The 26,917-nt window shown below is 37.7% G+C and overlaps 1 protein-coding gene across 3 annotated transcripts in view; it reads right to left on the bottom strand.

Moving 5' to 3' along the window:
- Positions 1-26,917, bottom strand: part of LOC149187250 (uncharacterized) — a 308,667-nt gene that overhangs the window by 108,321 nt on the left and 173,429 nt on the right. For 2 of the 3 annotated variants that reach the window (XM_089411330.1, XM_089411329.1), the window contains exon 4: positions 23,656-23,850. In XM_089411330.1, coding sequence (XP_089267456.1) covers positions 23,656-23,850 — 195 coding nt within the window. Of the gene's footprint in view, positions 1-8,498; positions 9,068-23,655; positions 23,851-26,917 lie in introns of those variants that run through there. The other variant, XM_089411331.1, reaches the window with a different exon arrangement.

The following is a 26,917-nucleotide window of genomic DNA, read 5'->3' as shown; positions in this document are numbered from 1 at the left end:
TATTACATTTAAAGTTTAAACATTATGATTAAATTTACATCACATTTACTCATGAATGATCACATAATAAAAATAGCAATATTGGAATATCCAAAATCAACCTTTATTATATATCCAAATCTCAAAATCAGCCTTTATTATATATATGAGGCTGCAAGTATAATAAAGACTATGAGGTTGCAAGAACTATAAAGACAAAAGACTAATCCTCATCATCATAATCCTCATAAAAAATAGAAGCAGAAGCATGCTCAACAGTGGATGGTGGTGTTGAAGAAGATGATGGGCCAATTCCACTTCCAGGCTGGACCTCAATATTCAAGGCAGCAAGAGAGAGATCCAAATCAGGGCTTTCTGCATCCACATCCCATTCTTTAGAAGGACCATTATTGTATTCTGGACCCCTATGAGATGCAAGGCGAAGGTTGGAGTGCACATAAACAAGATCCTCTGCCTTTTGTGAGCCCAACCTATTGCGCTTCACAGAATGAATAAAACCATAGGTGCTCCAATTCCTTTCTGCTGATGAAGAGCTTGCCACTTGTGAAAGAACACGAATGGCAAGGTTTTGCAAATGTACACCATTTGCTCCATGACAAATCCACCACCTAACTGGATTCATGGTGCTTCTCTCCTCCAAAGCTGATATATCTGCATAATCATCTAATCCTGCAGCAAAACTGGCAAATTCTTCCTTTACCTCCCTATGTAGATGAGATGGAAATATTCTCATAAGGGCTTTTTTCACCCCATTAGCCACCTCTCTATCCTTATGGGGTGCCTTCCTCTTCCCATTTCTTTGAGCAATAAGCTCCTCATCATAAAATTTGGGGTTCAAGGCATGTGCTAAAGTGTGCAATGGAGCGTTGAAATTGTTCCACCTATCAACAATAATTTTCTTGACTAAATCAGCAAAATGATCATCAACAAACAAAAATTGCGGAGACTCTTGTGAAATGATTTCCATAGTTTTCTCAACCATGGAATCCATGCCATCGTAGACCTCTCTTAAGAAAGGTTGGTCAGTGTCAGCATTCTGAAGAAGCTCAAATGCAAGGGTTGTGAACTTTAGCAAGAAATCTATCTTGCTCCACCAATCCTCATCAAGGCACAATCTACGCACCATATATCCCCACTATGAATCTGCTTGGCTCCACTCAACCCAAAGTTGACTCACCACCATAGAAACTAATGCATGCTTAACCTCAACAAGGTGGTGCAACATCAGGAAGTTTGAGGCATATCTTGTCTCAGCAACTTTTAACAACTCCAATTTGGAGTACTCTCGAAATATTTCCTGAGATTGGTGGTGGTTGGTGATGATTTTAACAATCTCCCTTGCTTCCCCTGTAATTTCTTTTATCCATGGAACTTTGTTGTCGATCTCCTCTAAGATCAAATTCAGATTATGGACAATGCAGGGTGTCCATTCGATGTGGTCCTACCTCCCCTCAATAATTAAACCTGCAGCTTTGCAAACTGGTGCATTATCCGTGATAACTTGCACCACCCTGTTAGGCCCTATTTGTTCAATAGCTTTTATAATAACATCAGCAATGAACTGTGCATCTTTTACCTCTCTTGAGAAGTATTTTGCCTTTATAAACATTTCTCCTTTGGGGGAAGTGGCAATGATATTTATCAATGGTCTGCGCCTTGTCTCTGTCCATCCATCTGAGACTATGGTAACCCAGAGCTACTCCAAAAAGAATGAATTGGTGATAAGATATCCTCCACAATCTCCTTCTCATTTTTGAGAAGCTGAGTTCTGACTTTCTCATAGTTGGGCCCCTTATACCCTTGAAGAGCTTTGTTAATTTCCCTTATCATATCTTGCCAGTAAGGAGAGCGAACAACATTGAATGGGATACCACATGCATAAATGCACCTAGCCACTCTGGAATCAATTTCCTCTCTCGCTTGCACATTCACCAATCTAGCAATTCTACTATCCTGAACTGAAGGGGATGCCCCTCTGGTATTTTTGGTTGTTGGTTGTTCATGTTGTTGAGTGGCACTGGCTCTCCTCTTCCTTGCTTCAACTACAATCCTTGGCTCAATGTTAGATGGGGCTTGAGGAGTAGCTTGACTAAGCTCATCATGTCTTCTCTTAATTCCATCCGCCTCATCATGCTCTCTTTGATATGCCCTCCTTGCCAATGGGTCTGCTACTTTTGTGAAACCTACAATCCCCTATCCTCCTCCATGCAAAAGATGTGCCTTCACTCTTGGGTAGGAGCCCTTGTACGAATTACTGCAAAGATTACATCGCCATTCCCATGAGCCACCACCTCCACATTTTTGAAGCTTCTAAACATGCCTCCAAAGAGGATAATATTCAGCGCTTGCACAAATAACTGCAAAGATTACATCACCATTCCCATGAGCCACCACCTCCACATTTTTGAAGCTTCTGAACATGCCTCCAAAGAGGATAATATTCAGCCCTTTGGTTGGCCATGGGGCTTGAACTTGAAGCTACACTTTGGTTGGAATCTATCGCTGCAAAAAAAAAAAAAAAAACTGTAAAGAAAATACGTTTTTCATATTTTTGGCAGCATAAACCATCGAAAATTTGAAGAAATAGTAGGAAAAAACTAAGAAAATGAATGCTTCTTACCCAAATTAATTTTTTGTAGCTGAAGCTACCCCAAAATGCCAGAAAAGACAAGAGAAATATGGTTGTAGCTGAGCCAAAAGCCAAGAATGCCGTAGTCGGAAACTCTGCACTCCAAATCTGCTGTTAAAATCTCTTTCTCTTGCTGCTGAAATATCCTTTGCTCACTATTGAAAACGCCCTAGCTGAAACCACTGCTCTCTTCCTCTCTTCTCCTTTGCTAAAATCGTCCGTCTCCAAGAGAAACGACTTGCTCAATTGTGTGATGAGAGAATGAGGCGAGAGTCTTTTTTATAACTTGAGAGAGGCATCTAGAAGCATCTAGAAGATACTTTAGTCGCCCAATAAAAAATTAGAAGGAAAAAAATTAAAAGAAAATAAAAGAAAAAGTCAAGTTTTAACTGGAAACTCCATCGTACGGCCTGGAAACTCGTTTCCGATCGTACTGGCCAAGTTTCCCCAACGTGAAACGGGCTAGTATGGCCAAAAATGAGTTTCCAAACCGTACAGTACAATTTTCCTCGTTTCTGGCCGAAACGGACCCCTGGGAAACGTTTCTTGCAACTTAGATTTTACTTAACTGCTCAATAAATTCAGGGCGAAAACTTAATGGCATATTGTGCGGCGGATAATGTTCAAAGACTCGCATGGCTCTGATACCACTGAAGCAACAAAATTGTAGCTTGTTGACTTTACATGTGAAATACACAAATGTATTATGTAAATAATATTTCATTACTATATTGTACAAGTGATGATTGAATGTTATAATGAGGGCCTGCTTATATACCTAGGCAGGTGCCCTTTCATGACTGGAGATGCCTTTTAGACATGCCTTTCCATTTTAACTAATGACTATTTAAAATATAACTGCAATTATTTAGTGTTTATTATTTATTTGCGTTTATTTAATTTTGTCTAAATAATATTCATAACAGCCACAAATGAATAATCAATCAAACACCTAAGTCACCTGACACAAGGACACAGGACACGAAAATTCGAGTGTCTGACACGGGCACGTTGACCCCCTGGAACAGGAAATGCAGGACACATTATATATATATATATATATATATATATATATATATATATATATATATCACGTTGACCCCCTGGAACAGGAAATGTAGGACACATTATATTTTATTTTATATATATATATATATATCATACTAAATAGATATTTCTTACACAAATTCTCATTCATGATACAAATTCAGAGATAGATCTAGATTCTACATTGTAAATTTAAAATTTGTAAGTTTTAAAAAGTAACATTATGCATACAAATACAATTGTGACATATTCATCAATGATCCAATAGGATAAAGACAAGAAAGCGCAGTTTTCTCATTAAATCATCAAAATCAATGTGTTACATAGGTAGTAGCAATGTCAATGGCAAATAGAAATAGCAAATACAAAACAACAAGGTAGTAGGTAGCTCATGACTCATGAGTCATCAATCATCATCATCAAAATCAACATCACTGTCATGGTCACCATTGCTCTCCTCTGTTGCATCCTCCTCCTCTGTATCCAATGTCATCTCTACATCTGCAGGTGTGGAGGTTAACCCCTCAACAGTATCACCATCATCAAAAGTGACAAGCTCTCGCACTGGTTCATTAAGATCCAAGTTGGCCAATGCTAACTCAACATTGTTGTCCAAACCCATATCACTAGAAAAGACATCCCACATCTTTGTCTTTCCCTTCAACCACTCATCCCTCTACCTGTAAATAAGACAATGGTTGGTGTGCACATACACCATTGTCTCTGCCCTAAACTGCTCAACCCTACCCTTCTTGACACTATACAAATTCCCATATGTATTCCAAATCCTCTCGCAACAAGAGGATGAAGTCACCTAAGAGAAGAGCCTCATGGCTAACTCTTGTAGAGGAGGGCTCGTTGCCCCATGAGTTTCCCACCAAGAATAGGGCTTCTTAGCCCCTTGTCTTTAATCACATCATAGTTTGCAAATCGCCAAGTGCCAGTGGAAAACCCTGCAAAGGCATCCTCCACCTCATCAAGGGATGCTCTATCGTAAAGTATCCTCCTCAATGCATCCCTCCTCCCCTGTGAAAGTTCACATCCATGTGAGGATGGAATCTGCGGGAAGGTCCACCATTCAGCCACTCATGGATGTTGTATTTTAGGTTCAATCAATGAGCCAAACAATGCAAAGGTGTGCAATTCTTGTCCCATCTGCTGACAAGAATATCCTATATGGTGGTGAAGAAGACCTCTAATGATGTCTCATACTCAGGGCACTCACTTTGCAAAATAATGGTCCTCGCGGACTCAATCATGGAATCCCATCCCTCACAAACCTCTCCTAGGATGGGTTGGTCTGTATTTGCAAATCGTAGCAAATCAATGATAGGGTCCATGATATTAATAGTGAGAGCTACCCTCTCCCACCAAGCATCATCTAACATTGTGTCCTTGACCCTTTTTGAGGTTGATTGATCTATCTTTCTCCAAAAAGACCAAAACTCTGAAATAACCATGGCCCCAAGAGCGGTCTTGACCTCCCTCGACCTCTTCAACATGATGAATGAAGAGGCAAACCGTGTATCTGCAATCTTCAATAATGATAAATGGGTGTACTCCAGGACACGTTGGACACGAGAATCCCATGTTCTAGGACACGCTAGACACGTGTCCTAGAGAATCGTGTCTGATTTGTGGGATTCGGGACAGAGGGGGTGAAGGACGAATTTGGTTTCTTAGTTAGACACCATTAGTCAAGAACATTTGGCATATTCGAACCGACAAGATGCTATAAGGAAAGAACAACGATGAGCATCTTTCTCGTAAATTGGCATCTCGGTTATGAATTAATACGAAGATGGTATATTTTTCAGTTGTTGCTCGTGATCCAATCAAATGGTTCAATTGGTTCTCAGATCTCTTTCCAGTCCGAAAGAGGCATTTGTATGTTCTATAGATTAATGTTTTAACAGTCAAGATGCCTCGACGAACAACAGTCGTTGTGTTGCTGAGGCTCAAGTTGGCATTCCATATGTAACTTATGTCAAATGTCTCTGGTCTTATTTTAGAAGTTGAGGTGAACTAAATGGATAATGTGGCCTTTGAGTTTAGTTAGTTGTTGGACAAAGATTCCTCTGATATCTATAAATATGTATGCATAAACTCATGATGATATACGTCGTTGTTGAGACTCTGTTATACTTTAGTATGATAACGCAATTTCCCGTGGATGCACAATTGATCTACTGATTTTGTCTTCTTTAATTTGAGCATTAGGCGCAGGTTGAACTTCAAATTGGGCCAGCTCAAGGTAAGGCCATGTGCACACTTTTTTTTTCTAGTTATTTATATATATGTGTGTTTCTTTCTTGCAAAATTTGTTTTGATTACTTGTTTAGTGGATTAAAGATCAGTGGAATAGATTTGAATGGTGTGTTTAAGTGTGATTGGTGATATTTTTTATATCTGTACTTTCCTGGGCCATGTTCCTTGCTTCAATGTGTTTGTGGAGGTGATTGCACAGTTGCTACAAAATTGATAGTTACTACTGTGAAATCAACGGACCAATGCACAATTGCAGAAAGTGTTGCAGAATCAAACCTTGATAGGAAACCTCGTTTATAATTGGGTACTACTCTTAAGGTTTGAACTCCAGTATTTGGCTAAACATATGGCTAACTAGTTTAAGTAACTTAACCTGTCTTGATCTTGATTGCCATCCCCTGTAGGTCTCATGCATAGGCATATAACTTGGTAGGAACTTTGGCACTTGTGTATACAACACAGATTCTTCGCATGTTAACAAAACCTGGTTGATAATTAAATAATTATGTGAATCATCTTTAAATAGAAATATATACATTCACACCGTCATGGGGCTTTTATTTCTCATTAGTCACTTCATCTGAATCACTGCTAGTTGAGTCTTCCTCCTATTCTTCTTCACAAGTGTAGAGTTCCTATGTGTTGCATTTATGTCTTAGTGCATATCTGTCTCCACATATCCAGCATTTGTCTTCCTTCTTCTCTGGATTTGGGTAACGATTACCTTCTTATCGTAATTGAGTTGGTATATACTTATTAGGTTTATCTGAAATTTTTTTACTTGATTTTTCTTTTGAATATTTGCTTGATTTCTCAAAACTTGTGAACAATGTCTTATTGAATCTAGTTTTTTTTATAAGCCTTGTCGTGTATCTAGCATCTTCGATAGTGTTAGGTTTCCATAGTTTTGTCTCAACACAGAGTAATCCTTTAGTCCACATACATACATTTTAAGTAGCTGCTCTTCAACTCTGTGGAAAAAGTCGCAATTAAATCGGAAAAACGCAAGTTTTTGAGTTGAGCAATGTTATTGGCTGAGTTTTTGGTTATTTTTGAAAAATGAAAAATGTGCGATTAAAAGTCGCGACAAGCTCGAGAGTCGATCCAAAAAATCACGTCAGGTGTCCGAGCCGCGTATAAGTGAGCAAAAGGGCGAAATTTTCACTCATTTTTCACTCTAACTTTTGTCATTAATGCCTACAGAGAGACGAATTGTTTGACACTACCCAAGCGGAGGAGATTTACCAGTTTTGTGGCGTGGATTTGGAGATTTGTCCACTACTCAACGTGAGAGACTCAGTGTGCCAATTTGTTGTTGCTAGGTATGTATTTTAATTTCTCTCTCAGTCTTTGTAACACAAATGGATTTTTAAATTTGTTTATTAGTTTAATTTTAGTCTGTTGTTCCTTTGAAATTTGAATCAAAACATTTTAGAATTCATTTACGCTATATTGTTTATCATATATTGTTTACATGTTTCAAAAATTCAGACCCTTGTTTAACGAATCTGAGTGTGTTCACTGTTAACCCGAGTGAGTGAGAAGAGTCATTTAAAATTTTAAATTAACAATTACAATTATGTTTGCTTATTATGTGATGGGTAGTTTTTAATTTTTTTCAATTTTTTTGTGCCCTAAGTTCAAATTCAAGTTCAAAGTTTCAAACAAAATGTCGAGGAACTTGGACCCTTGGTGGGAATATGGTCAACCTGATCATGTGCCTGAGAGGGGGAGGGGGGGTCAATACACAATATTTGACTTGCAAATTGTGTGGCAAGCATATGTCAGGGGGTGTCAACAGATTAAAATTCCATCTGGGGCAAATTCCGGGGCAAAATATAGAACTTTGCCCAGATGCAACTCTAGAAACCGGCCATTAAATCACTGCATGATGAAGATGGTGCCAAAGACAACAGGGAAGTGGTAAAAAGTCAAATTGTAGGAGCCTCAGGAGTGGGGGTAAGTGAGAGTGGTTCTTCAACATCACATTCCACATCCACAGGGCCCAACCCCTCAGCGTTCTCATCTTTTTTTGTTCCTAGAACCACATTTGTTGCACAACCTCAGAGCAAATCGGCACTATAAAAATAGGAAACGGAGTAAGCTAACAAATTGGTTAGCAAGTGTCTTCTATGGAGTGATGTTCCCTTCAACATTGCCAAGACCAACCCATTCTACCAAGCTATGTTTGATGTTGTTGTTGTTGTTGGCCCGGGGTACAAAGCCCCTACCTTTGCGGAGTTGAGAGGGCTGAAGCAACAAAACTTATAGCTTGTTGGTTTTAATGTAAAAAATACATAAGAGGTATTTTGTAATAATAATTTATTATATATAAAAATGTATAAGTGATGTTGAATGTTACAATGAGGACGTGCATATATACCAGTGTTGATAATATCGGTATCGGGAAAATATCGGCGAGGGTCCGGAAAATATCGGCAAAATATCGGCAAATATCGGCAAGCATAAAAAATGCATAATATATTCATTTTTTTCAGATTTCTAAACATATAAAGCAATAACAACATGAACTAAACACATTGGCACATAAATATGAAGAAGGCATTGATATATATGATGTCAAATAGAAATGATACATCAAACTTCAAAGGCGATACCAAATCCTGCTGATCCCTGATAATTGTCCAATCAAGGACTCAAACAAAATAACATCACATATCCTGCTGATCCCTGATAGTGATAATTGTCCAATCAAGGACTCAAACAAAACAACATCACATATATAAAACTTTAAAAGTATTTCATCATCATGAGTTATAAACTTATATGTAGCAAAAGTTGCAAAACAAATAAAACTAGCAGCTATCTATCTGAGACCATTGGCCTCTCCCTAGCAGCTTTCTTTCTGTCTTGTTCAGCAATTGCTTCACGAGCTTTTTGTATAACCTCTGCACTAGAAACCATACAAGGCATCACATCTGCATCATATGCAGAGAGTTTAGCCAGATGGTATTTCAATCGTGTAATCCCTCCTGACATCTTGGTCCCACACAAGTTGCATGATATATATGCCTGATTTGCCCCACCAACAGTCTCCCCATACTCCCAAAATGGGTCCAAGGCTTTTGGCATATTTGACATTTGTAGTGAACTAATTCAAACCTAGGGCACAAAAAAAACAAAAAATTGGCATTAAATGAGTATAACTATACAGTGCCCAGCAAACACTCAAGAAACTATTTTAATTTTTAAAGCAGGCTATTGACAAAGGACATAGACATCTGAAATTTGAATTTGATATATCATATTAGTACTAGTTTTAAGTTAAAACTTTTAACTTTTGATTGACAAAGGAGATAAACACCTAGAAGCATCATATATTAGCACTTAGATTGAGGTTATAACTTATAAGGAAGGTGATTGGAGGTGATATTAGTAATTTAGTACTAGTTTGAGGTCACAAGCAAGGGGATTGACAAAATTCAAACACCTGGAAGCTATCCCTGGTATCAGATTGAGGGAAGATAAGGCAATTCTTAAGCACAAGCAATAAGCTCTATGCAGATTTTCTGCTCAGAACCTTCATTTGACAGGCTGGGCATATGGATAATCATTTATATGGTGGTTATACTCTTTCAAGGTTTGATCTATGTCTGAGTTTTTGGCCCTCTGTGCTCAGCCCTGAAGCCAAGATAGACCTGAGTTTCAGCCCCTCTAAAGGCCTCAGTCTCGGCCTTCTGTAAGGTCTGTTATAGACCTGAGTTTCTGCCTCTGTGGAAAGCTGTTAGAGACCTTACTTTCAGCCTCTGTGAAGCATGACCAGACCTCTGTTTCGGCCCTGAAATAACACATAATTACAGCCTATACCTGTGACACTGCTTGACATTCGGACAGGTAGATAATTGATGGAACACCTTGTCTTTCAAGCAGACTTTTGAAGGTATGCTTGGTTTAGTTTGAAGATATTCTTGGGAGCATTTTTAAGGTATAGCAATATATTACCAAGTTACCAACACTGGAGCATTACCAATACTGGAGCATTCGGTATGAGAGAGCCGCATTTATAATATATATTACCAAGTTATATATATATGGAAGAAAATCATTTACGTTCACATGTTTTACCCTTAAAGAAGTTGGATTCTCTCTTTCCGAAACGTAATGAATGGTGCACAATGTAAATGAAAGTGCTTCTACGGTTCTACCTCGAAATTTCTTTGGCAAAAGAGTTGAGGATTCAGATAAATCCCTCTTGCTGTAATACATGAAGTTTGAACATACCGAATCCACTGAAGTTTGAACATTAAGATAGCAATAGCATACCTGTAAACCGGAACCCTCCTTCGCAGCCAAAGTTCAAACCCTCGGGCCTCCTTCGCAGCGTCTCCAGCAGCCAGCTCTCACGAAAACGAAATCGCATTGACGTGAAACAAAATGTCAAAAACCAAAAACCCAATTTATAAAGCCCGCCGGCGATATTTACCATCGTCGCGCGATATTTATGAAAATATCGCCGAAATCTCGCAAATATCGCGCGATATTCAAAACAGGCAAATATCGCGATTTTTTCGGGGCGATATTTCGGCTCGCCGAAAATATCGCGATATTTACGAATATCGCCGATATTTCGGCTCGCCGAAAATATCGCGATATTTACGAATATCGCCGATATTTCGGCGATATTATCAACACTGATATATACTAAGCAGGTGTCCCTTCACAATTGGGCATGTCATTTAAACATGCCTTTTCACTTAACTAATGACTACTTAACATAATCATTACTTGATTATTTAGTATTTACATTTATTTATATTTATTTATGTTTATTTTATTTTATCTAATTTATGTTCGTAACATTGCCCCTTCCTTCAGAAGCTTTGTCCTCAAAGCTTATTGTTGGCAATTTCCTTCGTCTTAGCCCCAAACAAATTTCTTCACCTTGCGTTTTATCATCCTAGAATATGTAACTTGATGTCACTGGTAGCTCAGCTTGTATAATTCGTTTTTTTTTAATATATATATAGATATATAGATATATATATATATATACTGGCTTTTTCTTTTCTTTTCCTTTTTATTTTTTAATTCCTTTTTTTTTAAATAATATTTTTTTTACAAGTAATAATTTTTTTTTAATAAATAATAGTAAAAAAATGTTTTTTTTAAATAATTATATATTTATTTATTTATTATATATATAATAATTATAAACTAGTAGATATATATATATATATATATATATATATATAATATTGTAATGTTTATGTTATATGTTAATTAATTAAATTACTGTGTATCGAGCCCATACAACTCGTTGCGCCACCAGGGGTCACACTTCACACCCGCACCCGCTTGACGAAGTACATAGAGCGTGCCCTTTGGCACCAGGTTGATGGACCACAGAATCAGAAAAAGTGAATGACTTTTTGTCCCACTGCGGAAGTCTGGTCGACACAATTTTCACTGCGATACTGTCAATGCGTGGACCAAGAGAGAGCGTCCAGGCAATATCCACCCATTCTGAAAGCTATGACTGCGAGTGTGAGTTTGAGGGGCCATCATCCTTAATTGTTAACTCCCAAACAATAGCCACTAGCCCCGTCTCTGCCCCGCACTCCTGTTCTCCACCCTCGACAGGTATGGTTTTGTCAGAGATTAATAACAGACGTGGGCAGCAAGTGATGATGCATGGGGGAAACAAGCTGCCGCATCCGTGGGGGAATGGTGTAAGAAGCACAAGAATGGGCATGGGGTATACAGCTGAAGTATCGTTCGACAGGGGTTTGACCAGTGCTATATGACCGAATCCACGAATCAATATGCACCAAACCGACGCCAGAACCAAGCTATTTATCTCTTGACTGGACATGTCAATTGGCAAAGAACACCTCCTTCCTTTAAACAGTGTTGGTTTTGTTAAGACGGTAGTTGTCGGTCATATCCTCCTCTTCCTGAATGTTGAGCAGCTCAGACCACCCACATTTGTTGAGAAAGAATTATGAAAGGGGGCATGTGTCCTCTGCTTTTGGGTGGCTTGTGGACTTGTCTTTGTCAGCGATAATCGAAAAAACCGTGGAAATATTAACAAAATAATTCGAGGAAATGGTATAGATAGTGTTGCAACAGCCGCTGCCAGGGGGTGCCGCTGAGATCCCAAAGATGAAGCCAAGTACTGGGTGAAAAGGGTCATTTCAGAAGATCTGCAAATATAGATTCCTCCAAAATGGATTCTATATCAACATGTCAAGTAAGTATTTTCATTAATCAATTTGGTAAAATGACTTCATTGCAAGGAGATTTATAGGTTGGATGGGTCATCAAAGGTCCTTGCATGGAATAAGGAGGATTGTGATTATCATAATCCTCATAGACAAGAGAAGTCAATAAACATATCAAGGTCTCCTTTGAATTCATGAGAGGGAACTCTTAAGGTCCTCTCATCCCTATGTAGCAAGAAAGGAGACATAAAAGAGATATATGAACTGCTAGAAGATATACTATCTGAAATGAAGTTAAGAAGGCCATATCACTTAAACCTGGTTGAAGGTATCAAAGAATGAAGGAATACCTTCATGAGATATCAATTGGGAGATCTGGGAAAGATGATCATCATTGATATACTAATTGATAAGCAAGGTAACTAATGTCCATAAACAAGGAAGTTACCTCATTCAACTTGTGGTCTCTATGCTAGATAGGAAAAGACAAGTTGAAGGTCAAAGAATGCAAACATTTGCTGAAAGGAAAAAGGAAGCTTGGTCCTCAAACAAAGACAAAATAGTGCTATGGAAAGATTATGAAAAGAAAGCTCATATCACCTGAAAGATGGAGGAAGCTGAAAAGGGCCAAGAAAAAGAGGGAATAACAGATCTCTACTATGATTGAGATGGTATCCCTCACAAAAGGGTCCTATCATAAGCTTTTGTTATAGATATGACCATGATAATAAGATGCATCGTGGCATAATGGAAGCATTAGAAACAAGAGCTCGTGACATCACCATGGGAATCATGGAGGACAAAATCTATGGCAGTCAAACATGAAGGATATAGCTCTTGGGAACCTCATTGGACATTAAAGGAAAGGATGAAGTCATATAGGACAAGGCTCATCATACAACAAGTCAAAAAGGAAACATTTGTTAGATGGGGATATGCAAGATCCTCAAGGTTCTCTAATGGAATCCTCATCAAAGGGTTCACTAATCTAGAGAGGAAGCAAGTGTTTCATCAGGAACTCCAACTTATGGAATTCATGGGATGATGGTGTGATGACATGAAGCAGATCAAGGGATTGAAGATCTTTTCAATCAAGGAAGCTGCTAGAAGAAGCCTAGATGACCTAAAGGTAAAATGAGGTATGTATGCTTGTATTTAATATTATAATGTCATGTCATATGGTTGCAGGTAACATGGATCATTACTTCTATCTTGAGAAGCATGATCAAGAGAAAAAGGATCTCCTCCTCTGAAAGGATGCAGGAAGGCATAAGTCACACTAGATGAAATCAACATAATATGTCCTCATATGAAGTATGAGGTGGTTGACTACAATGAAGAAACTCTGATTAAAAGCTCCTGGGAATGGAATGTGTGAGGAAGGAAGAGATCATGAGATATGCAACCCTGATAAAGGCAATCAACATCCAAAAGACCAAGAAGACTTGACTAGGAAATCTCCCGGAAAAGATATGAAGACTTTGATGAAAGTTTGAAAAAGATGGAGAACCTTGACAATGTATAACTTTGGGAGATGTGTCAACATGAATGCATGATGTTGATACCTACAGGAAGATGTCATAATGAAGAGCCATCTAGTATGGTACGATTTGATTTAATGTTATGTTTTGATTTCTTGAATAATATCTGGATGAGTGCATGCAAGGCTACTGGAACAAGAGTTGTAAGTACAAGTACAATTGGCATTCATGTGGTGGATGGAAATTCCTGAAAGAAGCATGACGGGAAAAAGTAGCGATATGACGAAGGTTCCACATATGTATCAAGAAGGCCACTTTCCATGAAGAAAGGAATGACATGATGAACCAAGAAGGAAAGTGATCGATGACTGATGCCCTACAAGGAAGAAGCTCAACTAAATTTTATGACATCAAGGAAAGAAGTTGATCAAGCAACTGAAGGACCCACGAAGAAGAAGCTGTTGATGAAAAGGAGAGTCCCTTGTTAAGAGGGATCTCTGACAAGTCCCTGATTAAGAGGGAGCTTGGATTGGATCACCCCTAATTAAGAAGGAGTGACAATTGTTTTTTCTATTTCATGTGTCATGCACTAGACCATGACTAACAGCGGTAAGTCTTAGTGAAGGCCATGAAGAGAAATGTAGACACATGATGGATGTATCCACCCTAATTGGGAGCGAGAGATAGACACAACATTCTTGTCTTCATTTGAGAAGAAAGAATGGAGGATTGGGTAATCATCTGGAATCTGATGCTCTTTGAGGATGTGTAGGGCATCCAAGATAAGAGTAGGCAAGAGGACCGATATTCTTTGAGGGATGGGAACCCAAGATAAGAATATTCCTAGAAGGTCATACTCAGTGAACACCTGGGTGGGTATGTACCTTGAGAGACAATGATGAAGGTGTCTATAGTCATTGGTCTCGCCAACATTGTGCTCTGATCTAATGAGAGATAGAGTTGTCAGTCAAGGCCTTGTTGTGGAAACAATGTTGGTTACTATGATGCTATACAGATGGGTTACCAATCCGATTCTTCTTATGAGAAATTCTTCAGATTGAGAATGACCAAGTACCATTATGAATACCTCCCTAGTTAAGAGAGAGTGTTGAAGAAAGAGTAACTAGGTTCAGTCTTCATGACATTGTAATTATGATTTTTGTAAAAAAGAAAATGAATTTATTATTCCTTGTTGCATGGGTTTCATGAGCAAGAGGTTTATTTATTAGTAGCTCCCATTGAGAGCCTTAGGATTTATTAATATGTCAAAAGAAGCTCTTCTTGAGCATGAGAAAAATATATATGAGTATATAGAAATGTCAAAGCAGCCCTCCAAAACGACAAGCACAATCCTCTTCACATCGGCCTGCAAATGAATTAAAGAACAGACATGTCGGCTTAAATAAGGTGACACATCTCTTCATAAACTCAAGTCGGCTTATATACAGGACAGACAACTATATATATGCAGCTAGGGTTACCACAGACAGAACAGAACTCAGATTTGTCTGAGATTTTCGGATGTCTGTCACAAATAATTTTCGGATGGGTACAGGGGTCTATAATCTGCACTACAGGAGGACACAACTTCGGAGGTCTCTGAAACTTCGTAGGCACAATTACAGTCTCGATGTAGATGCAGTCACTAACACTGTCTCGGCATAATTACAGTCTCGACATACTCTCTAAGCACAGCTACAGTCTCGACATACTAATGATGAAGAAGATCTAGGTGGTATCTCTATAACAGTCTCGGCATAGTTATGATGGGAAGGATTTCGGTGATCCAACAGTGACATAATCTGTCTCAGCTTGCATTCTGAATGCAGTCATGATCTCAGAATAGCAGCAGTCATGATCTCAATCATGATCGTGATAAAGATGTAGTTTCAAGATCTTGATCTTGATCTCGGTGCAGTTGTCATATATATATATACATATCTAAGTATAAAGATCTCATTGTTTTGATGAAGATCTCAGTGAGAAAGCAATTGTGATCTCAGTGAAGGAGCAGCAAAGATCTCAGTAAAGGAGCAGTAATAATCTCGGTGAAGATGCAGCAATGATGAAGCTGGAATGACCTCTGTGGTGCATTAGTAATGACCTTCGTGTAGCTGCAGTGATGATGATAAACTCAACAGTGACAAAGAAGAGGATTGGTGTCTTGGTCTTGGAGTGGCTTAATTAGGTCAAGGGTCATGGTCTTGGTATTCGTCAATTGGAATCTCTATAAGAAGAATTTTGAGCAGGTTTTCCTCTCCAAGAGGGAGAGGTTTTGGCCCTGGCAGAAAGCCAACATCGTGTGTTCTTGTCTCTTTTGTTTTTGATAGCTATTTGATGAACTAAGAAAGACACACTCTAATAATAAGGAAAGATTGTACTAATAAGAAAAGTCAAAAGAACCTCACAAATAGTTATCATGGCGAGAAGCAATGTTACTTGGGAGCGGGAGCGGAAGCGGGGAGCGGGAGCGGAAGCGGGAGCGACCATTTTCAGAAGCTCCCGGTTTGGGAGCGAATCCCGGAGCGATTTTTTAAAAATATATATATTTTTTATATTTTTTAATTTTTGATACATATATGTCAACAAAAACATGTAGAATGATGAATTAGATATAAAAAACATAAAAAAGCATATAGATTGAACCATATAACAACAATCATCTAGAAGTTATAATCTTCATCAACCACGTCCGCAAGTTAGTAACATAGTAACATACAACATATTGAGTCTCATGATTCATCAATCTTAAAGTTTCAAGCTTTCAAAATTCAATATATAACATTTATCATCATTGATCACCAAAGTTGTACTTGTAAGCTAAGTGTAACCATTACAACAAATAATATCTAACATGAAATGAAATGTTATAAAATGAAATGAAATGAAACAACTTTCAACTTTCATGAAGCATCATATTCATAATTCATTACTAATGAGTTATAATTGCCAACTTCAAACTTAAATTGTCATATATTGTTTAAAAAAATATCATAATAAATATGAAAGAGTCAATAGTTATAAAAGCTACTAGAAACTAGAAAAGAGAAGTAAATCTATTATCTATTTCTTATGCTTGGGCCTCTTGCCACCACGAGAAATGTCTAATTTTTTAGTCTTGTTGCAAAATCAGGATCTTTGTCATTAATATCACCCTCCAAGCATTAATATCCAGAGGTATCTTTGTCATTACCTTTGTATCTGTATAGGGATCTTTGTCATTAATATCACCCTCTAAGCATTAACATAAGATAGAAAAAGCATAGCATGTCAAGTCAAGATTTTGTTTGAGTGATGCGTACATTTTTAGAAGGGTCATGATAGAGGAGTTCGACAACCAATGTCACTAACATCAAGGTACATAGAGGGATTGGTACTCTTGATTAAATATGAGTTCCATACCCTAATACATGACAAAATTCAATGGAAACATTGCAATCCCCCAATCCTGAAATCTTGAAAAACTGATAAGTCTGCTGGATTTTGAATGAAATCTAAAATTCTACTTTCTCCATATGAAATCCAATGAGGACGAAACCACTCTCAAACATCCTGAGTCATTTCATGGTAATGTTAAAAATTTAAGTAAAAGGATGAAAATGAAAATTAAAGAAAATGTCACTTTTACTTTAAGAATTTAACATTACCATGAATAGCATATAAATACTAGGGCCTAGACTTGATCATTAAGTTGCCCCACTCAAAAACTATTTGTTTCTTTCAAAAAAAAATTGCATTTCGAACATTACTACAAAAAAAAAAAATGCAAAAAAGGCAAAACGCTCCCGAAAAGGCAGGGAGCAAAATTTTTTTTAGGGAGCGCGCTCCCGAAATCGCTCCCTTTTCGGGAGCGATTTCGGGAGCGCGCTCTCGACCCGCTCCCGAGTCGCTCCCGCCCGGAGCGCGGATCGGGAGCGGGAGCGAGGGGGGGGGGGGGGGGGGGGGGGCGCTCCCCCGCAACACTGGCGAGAAGAATCCCACTAATCTTAATTGCCCTAGATTATTCAACAGACAAGACAAGGAAAGGCAACTTGTAGAAGGACCATCAAAAATAATATCAAGAAATGTCAAGGAATCAAAGAGGACATCAAACCATCAAGAAGGGATTCATAAGGGCCGAGCAATCTAAGAAGCAGCAAGGAAGGCTATCCATTACATCTCAAGGATCACACCATCTAGAAGCAATAACAAGAAGACCTCAAAGACTACATTCAAGAAGAACCCTACCTCAACGCAAAGAAAGAAGGAGTACACATTAAAGCATCTTGAAGTCTCCACATTCTAAGGAAGCAAGAAGAAGCATTGCCATCATCATCAAGGTGATCTCCCTCTCATTAAAGCAAGTATCACATCTCAAGAATATTTGAAGAAAGACATCTATAGAAGAGGAAGTATTGTCCTCTTCAAGGAAGCTATCATCATCAACTATCATCGAATAAGGCATCAAGTTGAAGGTATCATCATCAAAGGAGCATCTTCACTTGACAAGTATCCTTATATCTATGTCAGAATCCTCTATCAAAATGACTTCTTTCTCACCCACAGTTCAAGTCGGCTTATTATGGATGCTCCAACCACTATAAATAGGGCAGCTCGGCCTCATTTCAGAGATAATGTTTCAGTCAAGAACTCTGCCACAGGAGGTGTGAAGTTCATCAAGGAGGTTTATAACCAAGTGAAGGAAGGGAGAATATAACCGAGGTCATTTTCTAATTTTTTTTGGGTTGATCTACTCCCCATCTGCAAAGAAAAGGGGTGTTGTCCACTTTAGAAGAAGTTGAGGTATCATAGTCTCCTTTGAAGGACGTCGAGTTGCCAAGGAAGCTGCCTCCACCTAAAGCAAAGGGAATCAAGGTTCCAAAGTTGATAATTTGCATGTGCTAACGTCTCTGAAGGAAGCCGAGAAGTTGCAGGTCTGAAGAAAAGAAAAGGGAAGCCAAGATCTGAAGTATAACTGAGGTACAAAGGAAGGCAAGTAGTTGTACCAAGTGTTGACTTGGGCACGAAAGAGAAGCAGTAAAAGAGAACTTGTGTCTTGGTCTTGGAGTGGCAAATAGGTCAAGGGTCTTGGTCTTGGTATTCATCAATTGAAGTCTCTATAAGAAGAAGAATTCGTTTGGGTTTTCCTCTCAAGTGGGAGAGGTTTAACTTTTGGCCATGGCTAATCGCCTATATTCTGTGTCTCTTGTCTCTTTATGGTTTACACATTGGTAGCTATTTGATGAAGATAAACACTATAATAATCTAAGTAAAAGAAGATACTAATCTAAGTAAAAAGCATTCACAAGCAGTTATCTAAAGAAGAGAAATCACCTAATTGCTATGCCTTAAATTTCTCAACATGATCAATATCCGATGATTAGAAGAATTGGCTGGGACATCTCCATGGAGAAAGTATGAAGACTCTAATAAAGTTTGTAAGGAAGGAGACCCTTGACATTGAATGTCTTAGAGATGTGTTTATGAATGTGAATGTTGCAAGAAAACAGATGTCATGATGAAAGGCCATCATAAAAGGTAATTTTGATTTGATATTCATTTTGATTTTTTAACATCTGGTTAGGTTGATACAGGGCTACCAGAAGAGAGTTGTAGATGTCACCTACAACTAGTTCTCAAGGAAATGAATGGAAGATCCTGAGAAAAAACATGACTTAGAAGAGGTAGTTGTATGAAGGAAAGTCAGATATGGACTAGAAGATCACTTTCTGATGAAAAAGAAGGATGACATGACTATTGGTTCAACCCTATGGTTCGTTGAAAGAAAGTGATGAATGGTCGATGCCCTACGAAGAAAAATCTAGAAGATAAAGGCTCCATGATGAGGAAAATGAAGTTCATACATCGAAAGGAGGAGCCCTACAAGCGGCTGATAGTACCATGATCTCCACCAAAGAGCAGAGAGTTGTTGTTGGAAACAAGTCCCTAGTTAAGAGGAAACTTGGAAACAATTCCCTAATTGAAATGGAGCTTGTGCAAGGCCCTAGTTAAGAGGGAGCTTGGGTATATTCCTTTATAGGAATGCGTATATCTTCCCTAATTGAAAGGGAGAGGTAGACACATCATTCTTGTTTTCATATTTTGAAGAAAGAATGGAGGATTAAGTAAGCATGTGAGATTGTTTCCGATACTCTTTGAGGATGTGGTAGGGCATCCAATAGGTAAAAGTAGTCGAAGAGGAAATTCCTTGAGGATGTGTTATTCCAAGATAGGAATTGTCCTAAAAGGACATACCCTGTGAACACCCGGGTGGGGTATGTGCCTTGAGAGACAATGATGATGGTGTCTATCAGTGATTGGTCTCGCCAGCATTGTGCTCCGATCTTTTGGAGAGATAGAGTAGATAGTCAAGGCCTTGCTATGTGACAATGCTGGTTGGTATGATGAGATGCTCTGGCATAAGCTAAGGAAGTAGCTTATGAGATGGCTTACCAATCTGACTCTTTTTATGAGAATTCTTCAATTTGAGAATGTCCAAGTACCTTGTATGGATTATGAATACCTCCCTAGTTAAGAGGGAGTGTTAAAATATGTGATTAGGTTCAGTCTTCATAATGACGTATGTAATCATGATTTTATGCATTTGATGTAAAGAGAAAAATAAATTTATTATTGTCATTCTTGAGGCATGGGTTTCATGCTCAAGGGAAATTTATTTATAGGTTAAGCACCCATTGAGTGCTTCTAGGGCTTGCCATTGAGTCTACAAGTTAATTGGGTCATTGTCATGTATGGAAGACGCTTTTGGGCATGTTACATATTGTAAAGAAAAATTATTTTAGTCAAAAATAGAATCAAAGACCCTCCAAGACCTTGTCAAAGTGCAAACTACAAGTCAGACTCTACAAGTGACAAGTTGACCTACAAGCTAGAACAAGAAGACAATAAATAAGGGTACTCGGCCTCATTCAAAGGACATCCAATCACATCACAGAAGTTTGATCTCAAGACAAGAAGAAGCCTCATCTCAAGCGAAGAAGGAAGAGACAAGAAGAAAGATAAATGAAAGGATTTCAAGGTCTGTTTTGGGCTAATCTCTCACATGTGTGGACTATAACTAGGGCACATTCTCAACTATAGAAATACTAGATTAAAGTCAGGTTAAGGAGTTGGATCAAGGGTCAAAGAAGTATGAAAGTACAACCTGAGTAATCAAAGAAAAGAAGCCTATTCAAGTGAAGGTAAGCAAAGATCTAAATTGCCCCAAATTTGTCACACGTGCAAGGTACAGGAGGCTGAAAGTTGCAGGTAGGGGATGTAGAAGTTGCAGTCAAAATTGCAAGTCGAAATTCTTGGTCAAAGGAGAAGTGGAGGCTTCTATAACGCAAGTTTGACTCAGGTTGAGATAGTGCTTCAAGGAGAATTTTGACTTGGTCTTGGAGGGATCTTGGTCACGGTTCATAGGTCTTGAAATTCGTCATTTGAAGTTCTATAAGAAGAGAAGAGTTCTTGTGGGTTTTCCTCTCAAAAGGATAGGTTTTGGCCCCGGTTGATCGCCTATATCTTGTGTCCTCTTGTCTCATTGTTCTTCAATGTTTGGTAGTTGTTTGATGATAAGAACACTAATTATAATCAAGTGAAAGAAGAAGCTAATCAAGTTAAGTAAAATCACATCCCAAGCAGTTATCAAAGTAAGAGAAATCACCTAATCTAGCTGCCCTAAATTTCTCAATAATTACATTTCTCAACATCCCCCACTCCTACATCCCCCATAGGATCATACATCCAAACCCCCTAATGGTTCTAGAGGACTTAGATAGTGAATCGGTGCCTTTTTCACCCCCTTGGCCCTTGACAATCAAACCCAGGAGACCTTAATATCATTAGTTTCATCATCAGATCTCTCTCTCTCTCGGGAAGCTCTCAAGTTGTCCTTTTCTCCAATCTTGGAGAAACTCACTTGGTATTTTGTATCATCGTACCCTTTTCATGGTTATATACATGTCTTTTGTGTTTTGAGGTCATACTACTACATCTTTCTTTCTTTATGTTTTTATAGCATTATCTAGGAGTTGCACTTGCACTCCCACATTGTATTCATATTGGTCATATTCTTTAGTCCATTGACCTACCATTGTGGTCATTTGTTGAACATTAATAAAATTATCTTATCTTATATTAACTTTTTTCATGTCTAGAGTAATCGAGAACTAGGATGGACTTGTACTTGTGTGACATGTGGTCGATTTTGACCACTACCATTATAACCTACAGGTGCATTGCACACCCTAGATCTATTGATAAATTGATATTATTTCTTCATATATCAAGATGCCTTTTTATATAATGGTTCCATCCTTGTCTTCCCTCTTCTTACACCTTTGTTTGTACAAAAGTTTCCTCTTAACTAACCTCTAGATTATTTCAACTAGACAAGTTGTGCATTTATCTTTCATACAACTACCCAACCAATATTAACCTAATTTTGGTTAATAAACATAAGAAAGAGAGAAATTACATTAATGTCCATAGATGGCCAAAATAAATCAATGGGATTACAAAGTCCAACATGTTATAATGGCAATGTGGAATAATCAAAGGCAACTCCTAGAAATAAAAATTACTCAATATAAGTAAAGATATACTGAAATATTACTCAAAATAAGATAAAGAGATGTTGAAATATGTAACTAGGTTCGGTCTTCATAATGACTTGTAATCATGATTTTATGTATTTAATGAAAAGAGAGAAATAAATTCGTTATTGTTGTTCTTGAGGCATTGGTTTCATGCTCAAGAAAATTTATTTCATAGGTCAAGCTCCCATAAAGAGCTTCTAGAGCTTCTCATTGAGTCTACAAGTCAAGAGAGTCATTGTCATGTATGAAAGACCCTTCTTGGGCATGTTACATATTGTACAAAAAAATTATTTGAGTCAAAAGACCCTCCAAGACCAAGTTAAAGTGCAAGCAAACAAGTCGGCCTAGGGACAGTGACAATTCAAGCTATTTTGAAGTGACTAGAAGCCTATATATAGGGCACTCAGCCTCATTCAAGGAGATACTCACAAGCAACAACAAGTTCAATAAAAGAAGGAAGAAAAGACCTAAAATTCAGTGAACGAAGAAGATCAACTTGAGAAGGAAGCATTTGAAGTTTGAACTCTGTTTTAGGGCAGAAGTTCCTCACACGTGCGAAGAAGATTGGGTATCATCTGTTGCAGAAGAAGCCAAATTATGATAGTCATCTAAGGAGGTCAAAAACAAGTGTAAGACAAGCCATGTTGCAAGTCGAGTTCACCAGAAAGAAGAAGGAGGCCAAGCGAGGGTAAAAGCAGGCAAATCTCTCCATTTTTATCTCACACGTGTGGCCTAGGGTTTTTGCATCAAGGGCCGAAAATTGGAGAAGTTGCAGGTAGGCCGAAGTTGTAGAAAGTGAAGTCAAAGTTGTAGTCAAGGTGTTGCATGGTCGAAGTTGAAGTCAAGAAAGAAGTTGCTAGTTTGACTTGGCAGAAAGAGGCAAGGTTTGACTTGGTCTTGGAGGAGTCTTGGTCAAGGGTCTATGTCTTGGAATTCGTCAATTGAAGATTCTACAAGAAGAATAATCCTTGCGGGTTTTCCTCTCAGAGTGGGAAGGTTTTGTCCCTGGATGATCGCCTATATCTTGTGTCCTTTGTCTTATTGTTCTTTATGGTTTGGTAGTTGTTTGATGAAGAAAACACTAATAATAATCAAGGCGAAGAAGCTAATTATGTGAAGTAAAAATATACCACAAACAGTTATCGAAGTAAGAGAAATCATCCTATGTTGTTGCCCCTAGATTTCTCAACAAGAGAAAGAGTGGAAAGAAATAAACACAAGATGTAAAACCTAGACAAAGAAACAGAGACCCTCTATGAATGAGGAGAAGCACTATTCAACACAATAAAGATAAAGCACATTGTTATAGAGCACAACGTAAAAATGCTTTCTTCTTTTGAATGATTATGCAAATGTGATAATATTTGACAATTTAATTGATAGCATATATTCATCTTCACAATTACACAAGAAATATTTAATGCAATCTTGATCAACTTAGAAGAGGGACTAGGGGCAAGAGTGCACACCAAGATAGCATATGATGGATTAACTGCTTTCATGGAAAATTTTCCTTCATGAGGTTTGACAAAGATATCCATGAATATTGTCCCTATATCAATATTTCTCATATCAATTTGATGTTGTGGTGACCAATAGCCCAAAGCACCAATATATGGAGTCTTCATGACACCTAGTTCATAATAACCACCTGCAAAAACCAACTGAAAATTCCAACTAATGATAAGAATATTTATCATAGAAAAAGAAAAAAAAACTTTTAAATATAGTTCAATCTCAAATAATAGATGATTGTTCCATGTGCTAAAACATTAGAAACATCAAAACCCACACATATACATAATTCATGACCTTCTTTATTAAAAAAAAATGAGGAGTACCCAAGATCTGTGTTGAGATGAATATTCAATAGGAGTTGAGGGCGTATTATCCTTGAAGTCAATAATTGCATTCAGCAAATAGAGGTGGATTATAAACAAGTTCCTTTCAAACAGACCAATCATTATGTAACAGGTAATCTCAAAAAATCATGTCCTCTTGCCAGAATAACAACCAATGAGGTGGACCTACTGAACATGGCATTAGTGGAGTGAAACAAACAAACAAGGTTCACATTACAACCAAATTATCATCTTTAGTACATATGTCAAGGATTTTAGTAGCAAGAAGACATCAACACATTAGCATATACATGTACATTCATCCTTGTGGGTCTAGGGTTTAGATTGCAACTACTTTGTGTTTGTATTCATGGCATGGTTCAAATACTTCTAATGTAGTCCTTGATAACCACAAATAGGTTATGAACATAGCTAAGAGGAAAAAAATTTCCAATTAATGCACTGCTAATAACTATACACCTACCTGGAATCCTCCCTTCTCAACCATCCTATACAAATGCCAAAAAAGTACACCATGGTTTCAACTTATTATGATGAGATACATTTATATATTTAATGTCATTTTGTATTTGTTGTCCACTTTCGAGTCCTTGATTGGACAGTTGTCAAGGTTTAGCATTCAGTATCGACATTGATGCATCATTTTTTTATTTGGTATCCATTGTGCATCATATATATATATATATCGATTTTTTCCATATTTATGTCCCCATTTATTTGATATTGTTTTTGGTTTTATATGTTTAAAAAAAATGATAAAAGTGAATTTATCTTGTATTTTTAATGTTTACCATGATTCTACCCTTTTTTGTTGGTTTTGTTGAAAATGGTTGTTATTGATGTCAAAGGCTTTCCAAATGAAAGAGAAAGAGGTTAAAGAATGTGTAGCTATTTATCGGTCTTCATAATTATCATTGTACTTGAGAAGAACAAAAATATTATTGTTTCTAGCATGTTCTTCATGCTTTTGATTTGGTCAAAATGTATTTTTGGAAAGAAGAAAATTATTATTTTAATTATATTTTCAAGTGGCTCCACAAGTGCTATATCACATCACATGATGGCTAGTTGGCTTGCCTTGAAACTCTCTCATTCAGATCACATAATGGCTAGTTGGCTTGCCTTGAAACTCTCTCATTCAGATCACACGATGGCTAGTTGGCTTGCCTAGAAACTTACTCATTCAAATCACATGACAGCTTATTGGAGAGGCTAATTCGCTCTCCTTTGTATGCTATTGGAACACACATACCTTACTCATCTGCTCTCCTATGTGAAGTGATCTGAGATTTGTAGATCTTCTCATTACATTTATGATCTGAAATCAGTGATTAGAGATCTGCTCATTATACTTATGATCTGAAGTCAGAGGTTTGAGATTTGCTCATTATACTTATGATCTGAATTCAGAAGTTCGAGATCTGCTCATTATACTTATGATTTGAAGTCATAGGTTTGAGATCTGCTCATTATACTTATGATCTGAAGTCAGAGGTTCGAGATCTGCTCATTATACTTATGATCTGAAGTCAGAGGTTCGAGATCTGCTCATTATACTTATGATTTAAAGTCAAAGGTTCGAGATCTGCTTATTATAATTGTGATATGAAATCTGGTATTCGAGATCTGCTTATTATAACTATGATTTGAAGTCCGGTATTTGAGATCTGCTTATTATCATTGAGATCTAAAGTCTGGTATTCGAAATTTGCTTATTATCATTGAGATCTGAAGTCTAGTATTCAAGATTTGCTTATTATCATTGTGATCTGAAGTCTGGTTTTATTATTATAGTGATCTGAAGTCTGGGTCTGAGATTTGAGCCTAGATCTAAGTTCTAATATGACTGTCTTTTGTGATATGATGAGAGGATCAGCCTCTCCTTGGTGATCTTTGTTGGACATTCAGTTGTGGAGACTTAACACTTGTGGAAGCCTTCTTGGGTCAGTATAATCCTTGTCTTGATGTATTGTTGAAGGATCTCTCTAAGAAATATTTGGTTGGGTTTTCCCCTTGTGGGGTTTTTCCCTGGTATTTGACCTAATTTTAGTGTCTGTTCTTATTGTGCATTGTGATATCTTCTTTCTCCTTATTGTTCGATTAAATTTCTGGTGTAATTATTTGGCGAATTGAAATAAATTGGAAAGAAGATCTAATACTCTCACAAATAATTATCAGTAGTTCAGAAATTCTCTTGTACTTGGTTTTTCAACAAAAGATACATAGTCAAATAGCATATTTCGATACCTTTCCAACAATATATGTCACACCTTCTAACTCCTCACAATTGAGGAGAAATGATTTTTTGAAAATTCATTATACATTCTGCCAATTGCACAAGTCGGCCCAGCCAACGGACAAGTTAGCCCTACCCTAGACCCCAAATGCACTATAAATAGATGTGAGAAGGAAACTTTTAGCCACCGCTCAAGTGAATTCGATTTTGTTTTAGCGAGTAAGCAAAACTGAGGGCCATACCTCATGAACCAATAAAGTTGATTTGGAGAAGTCTTGTGTGAAGTATTTGTTGAGCTATGGAAGGGTTTTGGCACACTTTTTGAAGGTTTTTAGTCTGTCTACTTCTGGTGTGGAGGAGGTCGAGTTATGTTTTTAGAGGAGGTTGAGTTTTGTTGACGAGGCCAAGCACTATTTCTGCTAAGGCCAAATTTTTTTCTGGAGGTTGAGTCCTATTTCTGCTACGGCTGAGTTCTGTTGAGGAGGCCAAGTCCTGTGGAAGGTTGAGTTTTGTTTTGTTGACTGAGTTTTGTTGGAGGTCAGTTTGGAGATCGAGATATAGACTATAGTTTGGGTGCAACTTTCTAGGAGGGTAGACCTTCTTTTGCAGTTTCTAAGCCTAATTTTTTTTGTA

Source organism: Pinus tabuliformis, chromosome 3_1, assembly GCF_031772625.1.
Source record: "Pinus tabuliformis cultivar Carrire ecotype Pingquan chromosome 3_1, CPIR1, whole genome shotgun sequence".
Classification (NCBI taxonomy): domain Eukaryota; kingdom Viridiplantae; phylum Streptophyta; class Pinopsida; order Pinales; family Pinaceae; genus Pinus; species Pinus tabuliformis.
Note: the sequence above shows the minus strand (reverse complement) of the source record. Positions and strands in the feature narration are given on the sequence as shown.